Consider the following 12,593-nt stretch of genomic DNA (forward strand, 5'->3'; position numbering starts at 1 on the left):
ACCTAACGGGTAAGCATGGCCTCTTGTGGCTTCCCAAATACGACGGTAAGGACCAATCTGCGGGTTCCTAATAAGAAATTGCTAATTTTTAAAACCACTCCGACCGCGGGCGCTTCCAGACCCCTCCTCAACCGGCTTCCGAGGAAGGAAAGAGAAGACGGTGAAGGGTTACAGCAGAGCAGGCAGAAAAACAGTCCCAAAGCAAGATTTGCCAGGACACTGGCTCAACCCGGAAGGGCGGGGGAGCCTCTCTCGGCCGGGGGCGGGGGGTCGGCGAGTGTGGACGACCCCAGTCTGGCGGTCGTACACCGCCGCAGCCCGAAGAGCGGCGCGCGCACAGCAGTTGCCGGGTTCGCGCCGCAAGTCAGCTCCCGGACACACGCCCAGGGTTGAAGGTGCCCTCTAGACCCCTCCCGCTGCCCCCAGAGGCCTGGGGCCCATGCTACCTCTTAGGACGCTGGGGCCGTCGCCGCCGCTTCCCGCCGCGCAGGCCGGACCACAACTCCTCGAATGCCAAGGCAGTGTTACTCAGCCGAGTACCCCGACCGAGTGTGGGTCCGGGTGCCGGAACCCGCGGGACTCAGCCGCACGCTAGCGCCCTACCGCCTGCGGCCCGCCAGCCGCGCCCACTGGCAATGTGCTCGCGACCGCCCGTGCCCTCTCAGCGAAGCCTCCGCGTGCCGCGCGCGGCACGTCGGGACTCGTAGTTCCGGCGCGGAGGACTTGCGTCGCGGCACTCGCGCCTGAGCGGCGCCACGTGACTCTCGCACCTCCGGAAGTGATGTAACCAGACACGCGTGGCGCGGGCCGTCGTTTCCGCAAACAGAATCGCGTTTGGGTGTGCTGGTGAGTGTGACGGCTGGAACTCCGGCCCTTCCTTTCTTTGTGTTTATTCCTCGGCTGCCGTGGAGGGGTGGAAGTGGCACTCCCACTCCTGACATGGGCTCACTTCGCATTAGCCCTGTGCTTCACTGGCCGCGGCGTGCGTCTGTTGCCTTGTGTCCTCAGTCCCAAGCAAAATGGGAACTGCTTGGGGTGGGCGGGCGCTGTTGCTCCTCCAGACTGAGCGATCCCGGGTGGGAGAAGAAGCCCGAAGAGCTGCTCTAGCTCGCGCCCCAGGGCCGTGCTGGGGAGGGGCGTGGGGTCCTCAGGTCTGTCTTGAGCGGCGCCTCGGAAACCTGAACCAGAGGTTGAGTCACAGGCCGCGCGAATGACGGAGGGGGTGAACTTGACTGAAGAGTCCCTTCTCGCCTCGCTGCGTCCTCTCGGGCCCGTAGTAGAGGGTCAAGCGGCTGGCTTGGGGCTTAAGAGCTTATCCCGCTTGGGCTTTATCCTGGCGGCCCTGTCGGCCTGCTCGGTCGTACCCGGAGGAACTGGAATGACGCAGAGACTTAGCTTGCTCCGGAGGCGTGACTGGAAAGCCAGGTCGAAACGTCCGTGTCGCGTATCCATCTCGATGTCAGTCGACCACCTCTGGAAGGTTTCTCCTCTAGGATTCTGAGGGACAGCTGTCTTTCTTTTGGCGTGTTTTCATTATTCCACTTTGTGTTTGGTTTGTTCCCCTCCCCCCCGCCGTTTGTTAAGTTGATACATAGAAGTTGCACATATTTGGAGGTACAGGTGATATTTTGATACATGCATACAATGTGTAACGACCAAATCAGGGCAATTGGGATATTTGTCATCTCAAACATTGATGTTTTCTCTATGTTGGGAACATTCCAATTTTTTTTAGCTATTTTGAACTACACAATAAGTTACTGTTAACTGTGTCCACCCCACTGCACTATCAGGCACTAGATTTTATTTCTTCTGGGGTGTTTTTGTACCCATTAACCAGTTTCTCTTCTTCATCCCCGTCTTCCTGCTACCCTTCCCAGTCTGTGGTAACCACTAATTCACTCTTTACCTCCACAGTTTTAGCTCCCCCTTGAGTGACAACATGATATTTTCTTCATGTGCCCGACTTATTTCACTTAACATAATGACATCCGGATTAATCCATGTTGTTGCAAATGACAGGATTTCATTCTTTTTAATGACTCATATTCCATTGTGTATATACGCTACATGATCTTTATTCATCTGTTGATGGGCGCTTAGGTTGATTCCATATCTTGACTATTGTGAATAAACTTGAGACTGCTGATATTTCTTGGATATACTGATACGAAGTCTTTCTGATAAAAGCCGTTTTAACCGAGATGAGATGGTATCTCATTGTGGTTTCGACTTGCATTTCCCTGGTATTACTCATATTGAGCATTTTTTACATATACACGTGTTGGCCATTTGTGTGTCTTTTAGGAAACGTCTCTTCAGATCTTTTGCCCATTTGTAGTAGGATTGCTTCTTTTTTTTGCTATTGAGCTGAGTTTCTTCTGCATTCTGGTTGTGAATGCATTGTGAGATGAATGGCGTTGCAGATGCTTCCTCCCTTTCTGTAGGTTATCTCTTCACTCTTGTTTCCTTTGCTGTGCAGAAGTTTTTAGCTTGATATAATCCCATTTGTCTGTTTTTGCTTTTGTTGCCTGTGCTTTTGAGGTCTTACCACAAAAATCTTTGCCCAGACCAGTGTCTTAAAGCATTTCCACAATGTTTTCTTCAAGTAATTTCATACTTGCGGATTTTAAATTTAAGCTTTCAGTCCATTTTGATTTGATTTTTGCATATGGTGAGAGAGAGTGGTCTACATTTCCCAGCACCATTTTTTGAAGACACTGTTTGCTGTGTACGTTCTTGGCACGTTTGTTGAAAACAAGTTGGCTGTAAACATGATGCTTGGTTTTAAACATTCTTACTCATTTTTGTGGTCATCTGGAATGCTGTGTCATTTCTTCTGACCTAATTGATTATGTTTTTATGATGTCACATCTGTGATACCATAAAAGTAAGTGACATAAGTAAAATTCATGCTTAAATCTCGATACTAATTTTAGGTAATAATTATAGCTAAAGATAAGTCACATTGCTTTATTTGAATTTAAAGCCAATTTCCATTAAGAAATCAATGGCAGAGGAGGAGAACTAGGAATTTGACAAGTTGGTAGCCAGTTTTTCTAGATAATCATTTTAAGTATTTGTTCTGAAAATTACTTTTTTGATTTGTTGTTGTTGTTGTTCTCTCATTCAGTTCTATTTGGTACCTCTTGGTATTTTGTTACCTCAAATGGTGGGTCACGAAAGCTAATAACCCTTGAAATCCTTACCCATTCATAGTGACTTGTTACCCATTCCTTTAAGCAACTTAATTTCTTATTCTTTTTCATTATCCAAAAGGCTTACTTATTTATTTATTTATTTATTTATATTTAGCACAACACAAGCACTTCCTTCATGAAAAAGCTTTTTTTTTTTTTTTTTTTTTTTTTTTAGTGGGGTCTCACTTTGTTACCTAGGCTGTAGTGCAATGGCGCAATCACAGCTCGCTGCAGCCTGGACCTCCTAGGCTCAGGTCATTCTCCTACTTCAGCCTCCTGAGTAACTGGGACTAAGGCATGTGCTACCATGCCAGCTGTTTTTTTGTAGAGACGGGATTTTGCCATGTTGCCCAAGCTGGTCTCGAACTCCAGAGCTCAGTCTGCCCACCTCTGTCCCCCAACGTGGTGGGATTACAGGTGTGAGCCTCTGTGCCGAACAAAAGCTTAACATTTTAATAGTGGTATGTAAGCTATAAACATCTTGAAAACATAATTTACATTGAGCTTCTCTGTAGTAGGAGGTCACTAAGTTTGTTGAATGACTTAATAAATGAACCACCATAATTCTTACCCAATAGATAGTTCAGTTATTTCTCTCTCTTTCCCGTCTTAACATAGGTCTAAGAACATATTTGAAAGAGACTTAATGGTCATCAAACTGCAGTCTGAGTCCTGAAACTTGTCTAAAGTCATTTCTTCTCTCTTCGCTTTCTACCTAATTGGAACACCCATTATGAAATATGATTTCAGAAGTTCTTGCTGTAGAACCCCAAACTTTTTCTGTTCTTGATGCCCTTAGTGTCCGTAGGCCAAAAGAAATGTAACAGTTCCATTTATTAAGTAGTTTACCCCAAAGAATTTGAAAGTATTTGTGGTCTAACAACTTTATGTCTGTTTAAAAAATTAATGCACATAAATTGGGGAGAAAGGTAATGTTTGTGTTTTATTGTTAATTAATTGCAATCCCTTGCCAACAGGATGTGTGAACCTGTTGGGTACTGTACAACTTCAAGCCTCCAAATCAGATAGGCACTGCCAACCTCATTTCCTGTTTCACCTTGATTTTCTGTAATACCAAAATCTCAGCTTCACAAAATCATTGAAAGGTATGTAGTGCAATCTATTCAGTTGGAACTGTGCTGTACTTAAAGCTGGTAGTTTCTGTGATATCTTCCACGTTACGTCCTGTGGTGCCTGTTTGTTATGGTACCAACCATGCAGTTTGGGAACCAGAGTTATAGAGTAAGGGTCGAACTGAAATGGAGCTAGTGCATGTGTATCCCCACTTCATTCGTCAGCTTTAATGCCAACAGTGACTTTTATGAATAAGATTATAGAATTATGGCAGGATTATACTTAGTATTACCATATTCAGAAATTCATACATAATATCAATTAACATTTTTTAATATTCTCTCTACAATGGGATTTTTTTTAACTCCTAGTTGATCAAATTCTAGTTAAAATTATTTTAGGCCGGGCACAGTGGCTTACGCCTGTAATCCCAGCATTTTGGAAGGCCGAGGCAGGCGGATCACCTGGGGTCAGGAATTAGAGACCAGCCTGCCCAACATGGCGAAACCACGTCTCTACTAAGCACAAAAAATTAGCCGGGCCTGTTGGCAGGTGCCTGTAATCCCAGCTACTCCGGAGGCTGTGGCAGGAGAATCACTTGAACCCCGGAGGCAGAGCTTGCAGTGAGCCGAGATCACGCCATTGCTCTCCAGCCTGGGTGACAAAAGTGAAACTGTCTCAAAAAAAAAATTGTTTTAAAGTCTTATTGTTTACAAGTAATACCAATTTTTTGTCATTCTAGTGTTGGTTCATGAAGTTTTACCATCATTTCAAGCAATCATAAATGGCAAATTCTACAAAAGCAGAGGAATATGAAAAGATGTCTCTTGAACAGGCAAAAGCGTCAGTGAATTCTGAAACAGAGTCTTCATTCGATATTAATGAAAACACAACGGCTTCTGGGACTGGGCTCTCTGAAAAGACTTCTGTCTGTAGACAAGTAGACACAGCAAGAAAGAGAAAAGAGTTTGAAGATGATCTTGTAAAGGAAAGTTCTAGTTGTGGTGAAGACACTCCATCCAAGAAGAGAAAACTTGATCCCGAAATTGTCCCAGAGGAAAAAGATTGTGGTGATGATGAAGGCAATTCAAAGAAAAGAAAAAGAGAAACTGAGGATGTTCCAAAAAATGAATATTCTACTGGAGATGGCCCTCAAAATAAGAGAGAAGTAGCACTTGAGGATGTTCCTGAAAAGCAGAAAGTATGTTCAGTGTATTTTCTTTTACTCAGAATATGTAAGTCTGAAATGTGGAACACCTGTGCAGTCATACTGATCTTTTTACATAATCTTAATAGCTTCAGAATGTTCTGTTTTTAATAGATATGGTCTTAAGACAAAGTAGGCTTTTAACTCTTATGATTTCTGTTAAGGTGAAACGTCTCCTGCTAATGAGATAGATTTTTTAGTTTTTGTTTGTTTTTATTTGGTAATGAGATCATCTTTATCTTATTTTAGAATCTTATTTAACTAGAAACTTTTTTCCCCCCCGAGACGGAGTCTTGCACCATCGCCCAGGCTGGAGTGTGATGGTGTGATCCAAGCTCACTGCAGCCACAACCTCCTGGGCATTAGCCGTCCTCGCCCGTAACTAGAGACTTGAAAGCTACTTTGCTTTTTGTTGGTGTTTTTAAAAAGACTGGAGTATGAGATCCCGGTGATTTACCTATTTTCCTTTTTATTAGATGTTCGGCTCCAGTTTTTTTGTCAGAAGTTATCACTTAAAAAGGGATAACTTTTAAAATTATACCTAGCTTTACATCCCTTTATTAATGTAATTCCTTAAGCTGTTTTCAACTTACTAATGTATTTTGCATACTGTTTTAGTTAAGTGAATACAAATGCCTAATATGTGGTACAGAGCAAGTTGTTTTCATCTGAAAGTACCACATTAGGAATTTGAGGCAGAATTTGGAGTTAGAGGAAAAAAGTACTTTAATGAGTAAATAAAATTCTGCCATTGGCCCTTATGAGGAAAGTGACTGATAGTGAGGCTTTTGTCATTAATGGAATGTGAATTCTTTTAACAGAGGGGAGTTGTTTGTTTGTTTGTTTTGGAGACAGAATCTCGCTTTGTCTCCCAGGCTAGTGTGCAATGGTGCAAACTCAGCTCACTGCAATCTCCACCTCCTGGGACCTCCACCTCCTGGGTTCAAGTGATTCTCCTGCCTCAGCCTCCAGCTGGGACTATAGGCGCCCACCACCATGCCCGGCTAATTTTGTATTTTTAGTAGAGAGGGGATTTCACCATATTGGCCAGGCTGGTCTTGAACTCCTTGTCATGCGTGTCCGTGTGAAGAGACCACCGAACAGGCTTTGTGTGAGCAATAAAGCTTTGTAATCACCTGGGTGCAGGCAGGCTGAGTCCGAAAAGAGTCAGCAAAGGGAGATAAGGGTGGGGCCGTTTTATAGGATTTGGCTAGGTAAAGGAAAATGACAGTCAAAGGGGGATTGTTCTGTGGCGGGCAGGAGTGGGAGTCACAAGGTGCTCAGTGGAGGAGCTTTTTGAGCCAGGATGAGCCAGGAAAAGGAATTTCATAAGATAATGTCATCGCTTAAGGCAAGGACTGGCCATTTTCACTTCTTTTGTGGTGGAATGTCATCAGTTAAGGCGAGGCAGGGCATTTGCACTTCTTTTGTGATTCTTCAGTTACTTCAGGCCAACTGGGTGTATATGTGCAAGTCACAGAGGATACCATGGCTTGGCTTGGGCTCAGAGGCCTGACGCTCCTGACCTTGTGATCTGCCTGCCTCAGCCTCCCGAAGTGCTGGGATTACAAGCGCAAGTCGTTGCACCGGGCTGGTAGCTTGTATTTTAAACATAGTTTTCAAACTTTTACTAGCCCCAGAACCCCTTTTTCAAGTGAAAATCTTACACTTAAACCTGTTATGTAAAATACATCAAGGATTTGCTGAAACGCCTTTCACCACGTCAGTGGGATTCAGTACTGTGGCTGGAAAGGGAGGTGGGAGGATCTGAAGCCCTTCGCCTATCATGGCATTTTTACGGGATTTCTAGGGCCTCAGGAAGCACAAATTGAAAACTGTTGTGTTACATATAACATATATAATAGCGTTATTATCATAGAAATCACTGACACTGCACATTGCCTACTGAATTCTAATCCCTTTTTTTCTTTCTTTCTTTTTTTTTTTTTTGAGACAGTCTTGCTCTGTTGCCCACGCTGGAGTGCAGTGGCCCGATCTTGGCTCACCGCAATCTCCACCTCCTGGGTTCAAGCGATTCTCCTGCCTCAGCCTCCTGGGTAGCTGGAATTACAGGTGTGCACCACCACGCCCAGCTAATTTTTGTATTTTTAGTAGAGATGGGGTTTCACCATGTTGGCCAGGCTGGTCTCAAACTCCTGACTTCAAGTCCTCCCACCTGGGCCTCCCAAAGTGCTGGGATTACAGGCGTGAGCCACTTCTCCCAGCCCTAATCTCTTTATATACATTATCTTATTTAATTTTCACAACAGTTTTATAAAAATAATGTAATTATAGCTTATTCCTAATTTATTCTCTTGTAGAAACACCAAACATTGACTGTCATTTATCGAACTGAATAATCAGAACTCTGGAAGAGTACTGGGCTTATTAAGACATTGACACTAAAATTATACAGATGAAATATCACAATGAAAATGTTAAACCTAGAGATGTTTTTCAGAATAGGGTGATATGGTTTGGGTGTGTCCTCACCGAGCTCTCATCTTGAACTGTGGCTCTCAGAATTCCCACGTGTGGGAGGGACCTGGTGTGAGATCACTGAATCAGGCTGGTGGTTCCCCCGTACTGTCCTCATGGTAATGAAGAAGTCTCACAAGGTCTGATGGTTGGATAAGGGGTTTCCCCTTTCACTTGGCTCTCGTTCTCTCTCGCCTGCTGCCATGTAAGACCCGCCTTTCACCTTCCACCCTGATTGTGGGGCCTCCCCAGCCACGTGGAACTGTGAGTCCGTTAAGCCTCTTTTTCTTTCTAAATTACCCAGCCTCAGGTATGTCTTTATCAGCAGCATGAAAACGGACTAATACACAAGGAGTCAGAAAACAAATCTTAGGTCTAATGATAATTAGTGAGACTTCTGTCGTTAATTGCCATTGTTTAGTGAAGTTTACCAATTCTAATATTTTATCCATTCCCAGGTGAAATGTTCTGAGGCTTATTTTTACCACGTTCTGATCCTTGATTTTTTTCTATTCTGTTTTATTTTCAGAATCTGGAAGAAGGACACAGCTCAGCAGTGGCTGCCCATTACAATGAACTTCAGGAAGTTGGTTTGGAGAAGCGTAGTCAAAGTCGTATTTTTTACCTAAGAAACTTTAATAATTGGATGAAAAGCGTTCTCATTGGTAGGGTTGTTTTTTGCTGTTAGCTTGCCATTTTTCATTTTAGCTTATGTTTCCTTTTTTCTCCCCACCGGTTTAACCAACACCAAGCTACTGAGTCTTTAATTCCTGTTCATTTAATTATCAAACCTTGACTTTATAAAGCTAGAGCCAAGACTAGGTCTTGAAGACAAATTCTTCTAATATTTGCTTGTGGTTGACTGTAAGATTTTAATGAGTGTTTAGTTGATTATGTTAACCAGGCTTTCAGAAGGCAATATGTTTCTTTAATGCACAGAATTACGGTTACCTAGCACTATTAAGTAATGATTCTATTTCACCCTAATAGTTTTGGAGCAACTGCATATTGTTGGTTAAACATTCAGGTTTCATTAAGTCAAGAAATAGGCAGTGTCTTGATTTGTTTAGGCCTTCAATTAGTTGATAAAGATCATTTGTATTACATTGAGGATAGATAAAGACGTTCAACTTTTTTGAGCCAGCATTTTATTTGTGGAATGAAAGTGAGCAGAGAAAATATGATTCAGAATACAATTCTTGTCAGCACCATAAGATAGGGTAAAAAAAGGGATATAATTATTGCTCTGTATATTTAGTGCATTGAGTAGTCAGACTCTTAGATAAATTTAGAGAACTTTAAAAAGTAGTTTGTTTTAAAATTTTTCGTAATTTTTTTTCAAGCCAGTCGAAGAAGAAATGAGGATGCTTTCTTAATAATGCTAGAAAGAATAAAGTGCGAATTATGGGTACTTCGTACTAGTTTTGATGATAATTTACTAATTTTCAAAGATAAATTACCTATTCTGAGAAGTATTAGTAGGAACTAACTAGGCTTATTTTGAACACATTTTAGTATTTTGTGTATCACTTGTTTTTAACATTCATGTTTTGTTACAAAAATATTTGACTCTGCCATGTGTCAGCTTGGGCTAAATGAGTGTGCATTGTTTTTTGTTTTTTTTTTTTAAGATTAATGTAATGGCATTTTCAGTCTCTACTCATAAGGTTCTGTCTCTACCCCAGTCCTCATTTCTTTTCAGCCTTTCTCTTCCTTCATTATCCTCAATGATGCAGATAACTTACTGGATTTTTTATGAATTCTTATTTAGTCATTTATTTTTTACTGAATAACTTTTTCGAGTCCATGTTTTCCACATTGTAACATATATTATTTCTATAATCAGAAAAGAGGTACTTTTTTTAAAGGACTGAAGTCAGAGTTGGCAAAATTGTCTCTCAGCAAATACAGGGTATTCTTTCCTTCTTCAACTGTTCTAGCAACTCTCTTGGTATGTGCTTTGCACGTGTCTTTAACGTCCTAATGCAATCAGTGTGATCTGTTCCAAGCTTTCTCTCTGACTTTTTCTTTTCTCAACACCCATTCTTTGTCACTCATTTTCTCTTTCTTCTTGGTGCTTGTGGCTTGGTAAGTAAACAGTTGAGTACAGTTCTTGAATGTGATAGAGGCTTTTTCTTGAATGTGATAGAGGCTTTTTCTTGAATGTGATAGAGGCTTTTTCTTGAATGTGATAGAGGCTTTTTCTTGAATGTGATAGAGGCTTTTTCTTGAATGTGATAGAGGCTTTTTCTTGAATGTGGTAGAGGCTTTTTCTTGAATGTGGTAAAGGCTTTTTCTTGAATGTGATAAAGGCTTTTTCTTGAATGTGGTAAAGGCTTTTCCTTGAATGTGATAAAGGCTTTTCCTTGAATGTGATAAAGGCTTTTCCTTGAATGTGATAAAGGCTTTTTCTTGAATGTGGTAAAGGCTTTTTTGGAATTGTTTCTTGAGGATTTCCTGTCTCGTTAGTCTTACTGTAGATAAATGCAGAGATTTTATTTATAGTTGTTTTTCACCCTTTCAGTATTTTTATGGTATTAAGATTCACGGCAGAAAGGTAAATAGTATGGAACACTTGTGCTTCTGTTGAAGTTAAGTTCCTGCAGAAGGTGAAAGTACTTGTACAGGATATTTTAGCCATCAAAATAGTACACACTTGAGCTAGAAAGTGTTCAACTCAGTGACAAAGACAAGGAGAATGTATCTAGGATTCAGTATTATATCACGTTTTAGAACTGTTGAATACTTAACTTGCCTGAGAGTATTAATATGCCTTGAATTGATGTTTGAACAATTTGCCTACTGATACTTGGAGGCCTACTGATTTTATCTGTTGGCTGTTAATGTCATTTGGTAGACTGAGGTCTACCAAATTCTGATGATGCTAAAACTAAAAGACATAGCGCTTTTTTTGTTATTTTTCTTGTTTTTATATTTCTCTTGGTGGTAAGCCTGACATCTTTCATAATCAAGCTCTTTTATCATTCCATAACAACTTTGGTTTACTTATGTGTCTGCTGTTAAACACCTAGCTATGGAAAGAGAAAGCTACAAAATAAATTATGAATAATTAGTTTTTCTCATCCTTAATTAGCTTTTTCTCTCATCCTGAACAAGTGTTGTGTTGTCTTACTTAGATTTTACATACCTGCTATTTAAAATTCATTTTTGAAAGTAACATTCAAAATGCTACCTTCATTTTCCAAAACACCAGACACGTACTCTTTAATGACAGAGGATCAGGTTATTCAACTCTTAGTCTTATTTTTAGTTACTTATCAAAAGTTACAAATTACATAAATGGATGTGTAATAGTTTATGTTACATATTGGGCAAAAGATATTAGGTTATTAGAGGTAAGAGTTTATACTTGTAAAATTGAAGAAGAGGTAGTTTATTGTGACTGATTTCTCTCTTTTAGGAGAATTTTTGGAAAAGGTACGACAGAAGAAAAAACGTGATATCACTGTTTTGGACCTGGGATGTGGTAAAGGTGGAGATTTGCTCAAATGGAAAAAAGGAAGAATTAACAAGCTAGTTTGTACTGGTAAGATAAATAATGATATGAGAAAGAATAACTTGTAGTCAGGTAAATGGAAAATAAGAAGGATTGTCTCTAATTGCAAGATATCTGGGACTATGCATGAGATGAGTTTTTTTTTTTTTTTTTTTTTAATTAGTTATGGCCTGACGCGGTGGCTAACGCCTGTAATCCCAACACTTTGGAAGGCAGAGGTGGGTGGATCACTTGAGGTCAGGAGTTTGAGACCAGCCTGGCCAACATTGTGAAACCCTGTCTCTACCAAAAATACAAAAAATTAGCTGGGCATGGTGGTGCATACCTGTAATCCCAGCTACTCAGGAAGCTGAGGCAGGAGAATTGCTTGTACCCAGGAGGTGAAGGTTACAGTAAGATGAGATCATGCCACTCCACACCAGCCTGAGTGACGGAGTGAGACTCCATCTCAAAAAAAAAAAAAAAAAATTTAGTTACAAGACTTTCCTGATGGTTTTATTTTATAGTAAGATTAAATAAGCCTGGGATAACATTTCCTTCCCAAAAGGAAGGAAGCTATTAAAGATGGTTGGAGTCATGTCTAAAGGGAAGACTTGAAAAGGTTTCCATTGGCAAAAATAGGACAATTTTAACATTAAAAAAAAATAGTAGTTGGACACATCAAATCAGAAAAAAACATTGTTCACCCTTGGAGCTTGCTAAGAAACTTACAATTCTGAAACTTATAAATTAAGGGGAGGGAATCAAACATTTGTAATCAGATGGTTGAAAAGGGCAATTCTTTTTTTTTTAATCAGATAAATCGAAGAGGAATGATAGAATTAGAAAATTATTTTTTCATTCTTTATGAAATAATAGATCTAGGCAATAATTTTTTTTTACTACCGAAGCCATTAAGGGAAAAGTCGATAGTAATGCGATGAGTCAATCAATCAGTCACCTTAGCCCAGTGGTTAGTCTTAACACTGAAGTGGGACGAGCAGACGTCAGCATCTTTCTGATGTGGTGAGTTAAAAGAGATACATACCCCCACTACTGAAGTACTGCCCAAATTAGCAGTTCTCAAATTTTTGGTTTTATGAGCCCTGTACACTTTAAAATTATTGAGGACCCCAGA

General features: G+C 40.9%; 2 protein-coding genes across 9 annotated transcripts in view; one reads left to right on the forward strand and one right to left on the reverse strand.

The window, feature by feature from the left end:
• The window catches only part of FAM210A (family with sequence similarity 210 member A), a 60,579-nt gene extending 59,881 nt beyond the window's left edge, over positions 1 to 698 (reverse strand). For 5 of the 6 annotated variants that reach the window (XM_033178441.1, XM_033178442.1, XM_033178438.1 and 2 more), the window contains exon 1: positions 447 to 686. The gene's annotated coding sequence lies outside the window, so the exon portion shown is untranslated. Of the gene's footprint in view, positions 1 to 446 lie in introns of all 6 variants that reach the window. The other variant, XM_033178437.1, reaches the window with a different exon arrangement.
• A 52-nt stretch (positions 699 to 750) lies between these two features.
• RNMT (RNA guanine-7 methyltransferase) overlaps positions 751 to 12,593 on the forward strand; it is a 34,670-nt gene continuing 22,827 nt past the window's right edge. Inside the window, exons 1-5 of one of the 3 annotated variants that reach the window (XM_033178422.1) lie at positions 751 to 846; positions 4,178 to 4,306; positions 5,017 to 5,475; positions 8,489 to 8,624; positions 11,381 to 11,506. In XM_033178422.1, the coding sequence (XP_033034313.1) occupies positions 5,059 to 5,475; positions 8,489 to 8,624; positions 11,381 to 11,506 (679 nt within the window). In that variant the 5' untranslated portion in view covers positions 751 to 846; positions 4,178 to 4,306; positions 5,017 to 5,058. The remainder of the gene's footprint in view (positions 847 to 4,177; positions 4,307 to 5,016; positions 5,476 to 8,488; positions 8,625 to 11,380; positions 11,507 to 12,593) is intronic. The other 2 variants (XM_033178423.1, XM_033178424.1) reach the window with 2 other exon arrangements.

The sequence above is a fragment of the Trachypithecus francoisi genome, unplaced genomic scaffold, assembly GCF_009764315.1.
Source record: "Trachypithecus francoisi isolate TF-2019V2 unplaced genomic scaffold, Tfra_2.0 Lachesis_group19, whole genome shotgun sequence".
Taxonomy (NCBI): domain Eukaryota; kingdom Metazoa; phylum Chordata; class Mammalia; order Primates; family Cercopithecidae; genus Trachypithecus; species Trachypithecus francoisi.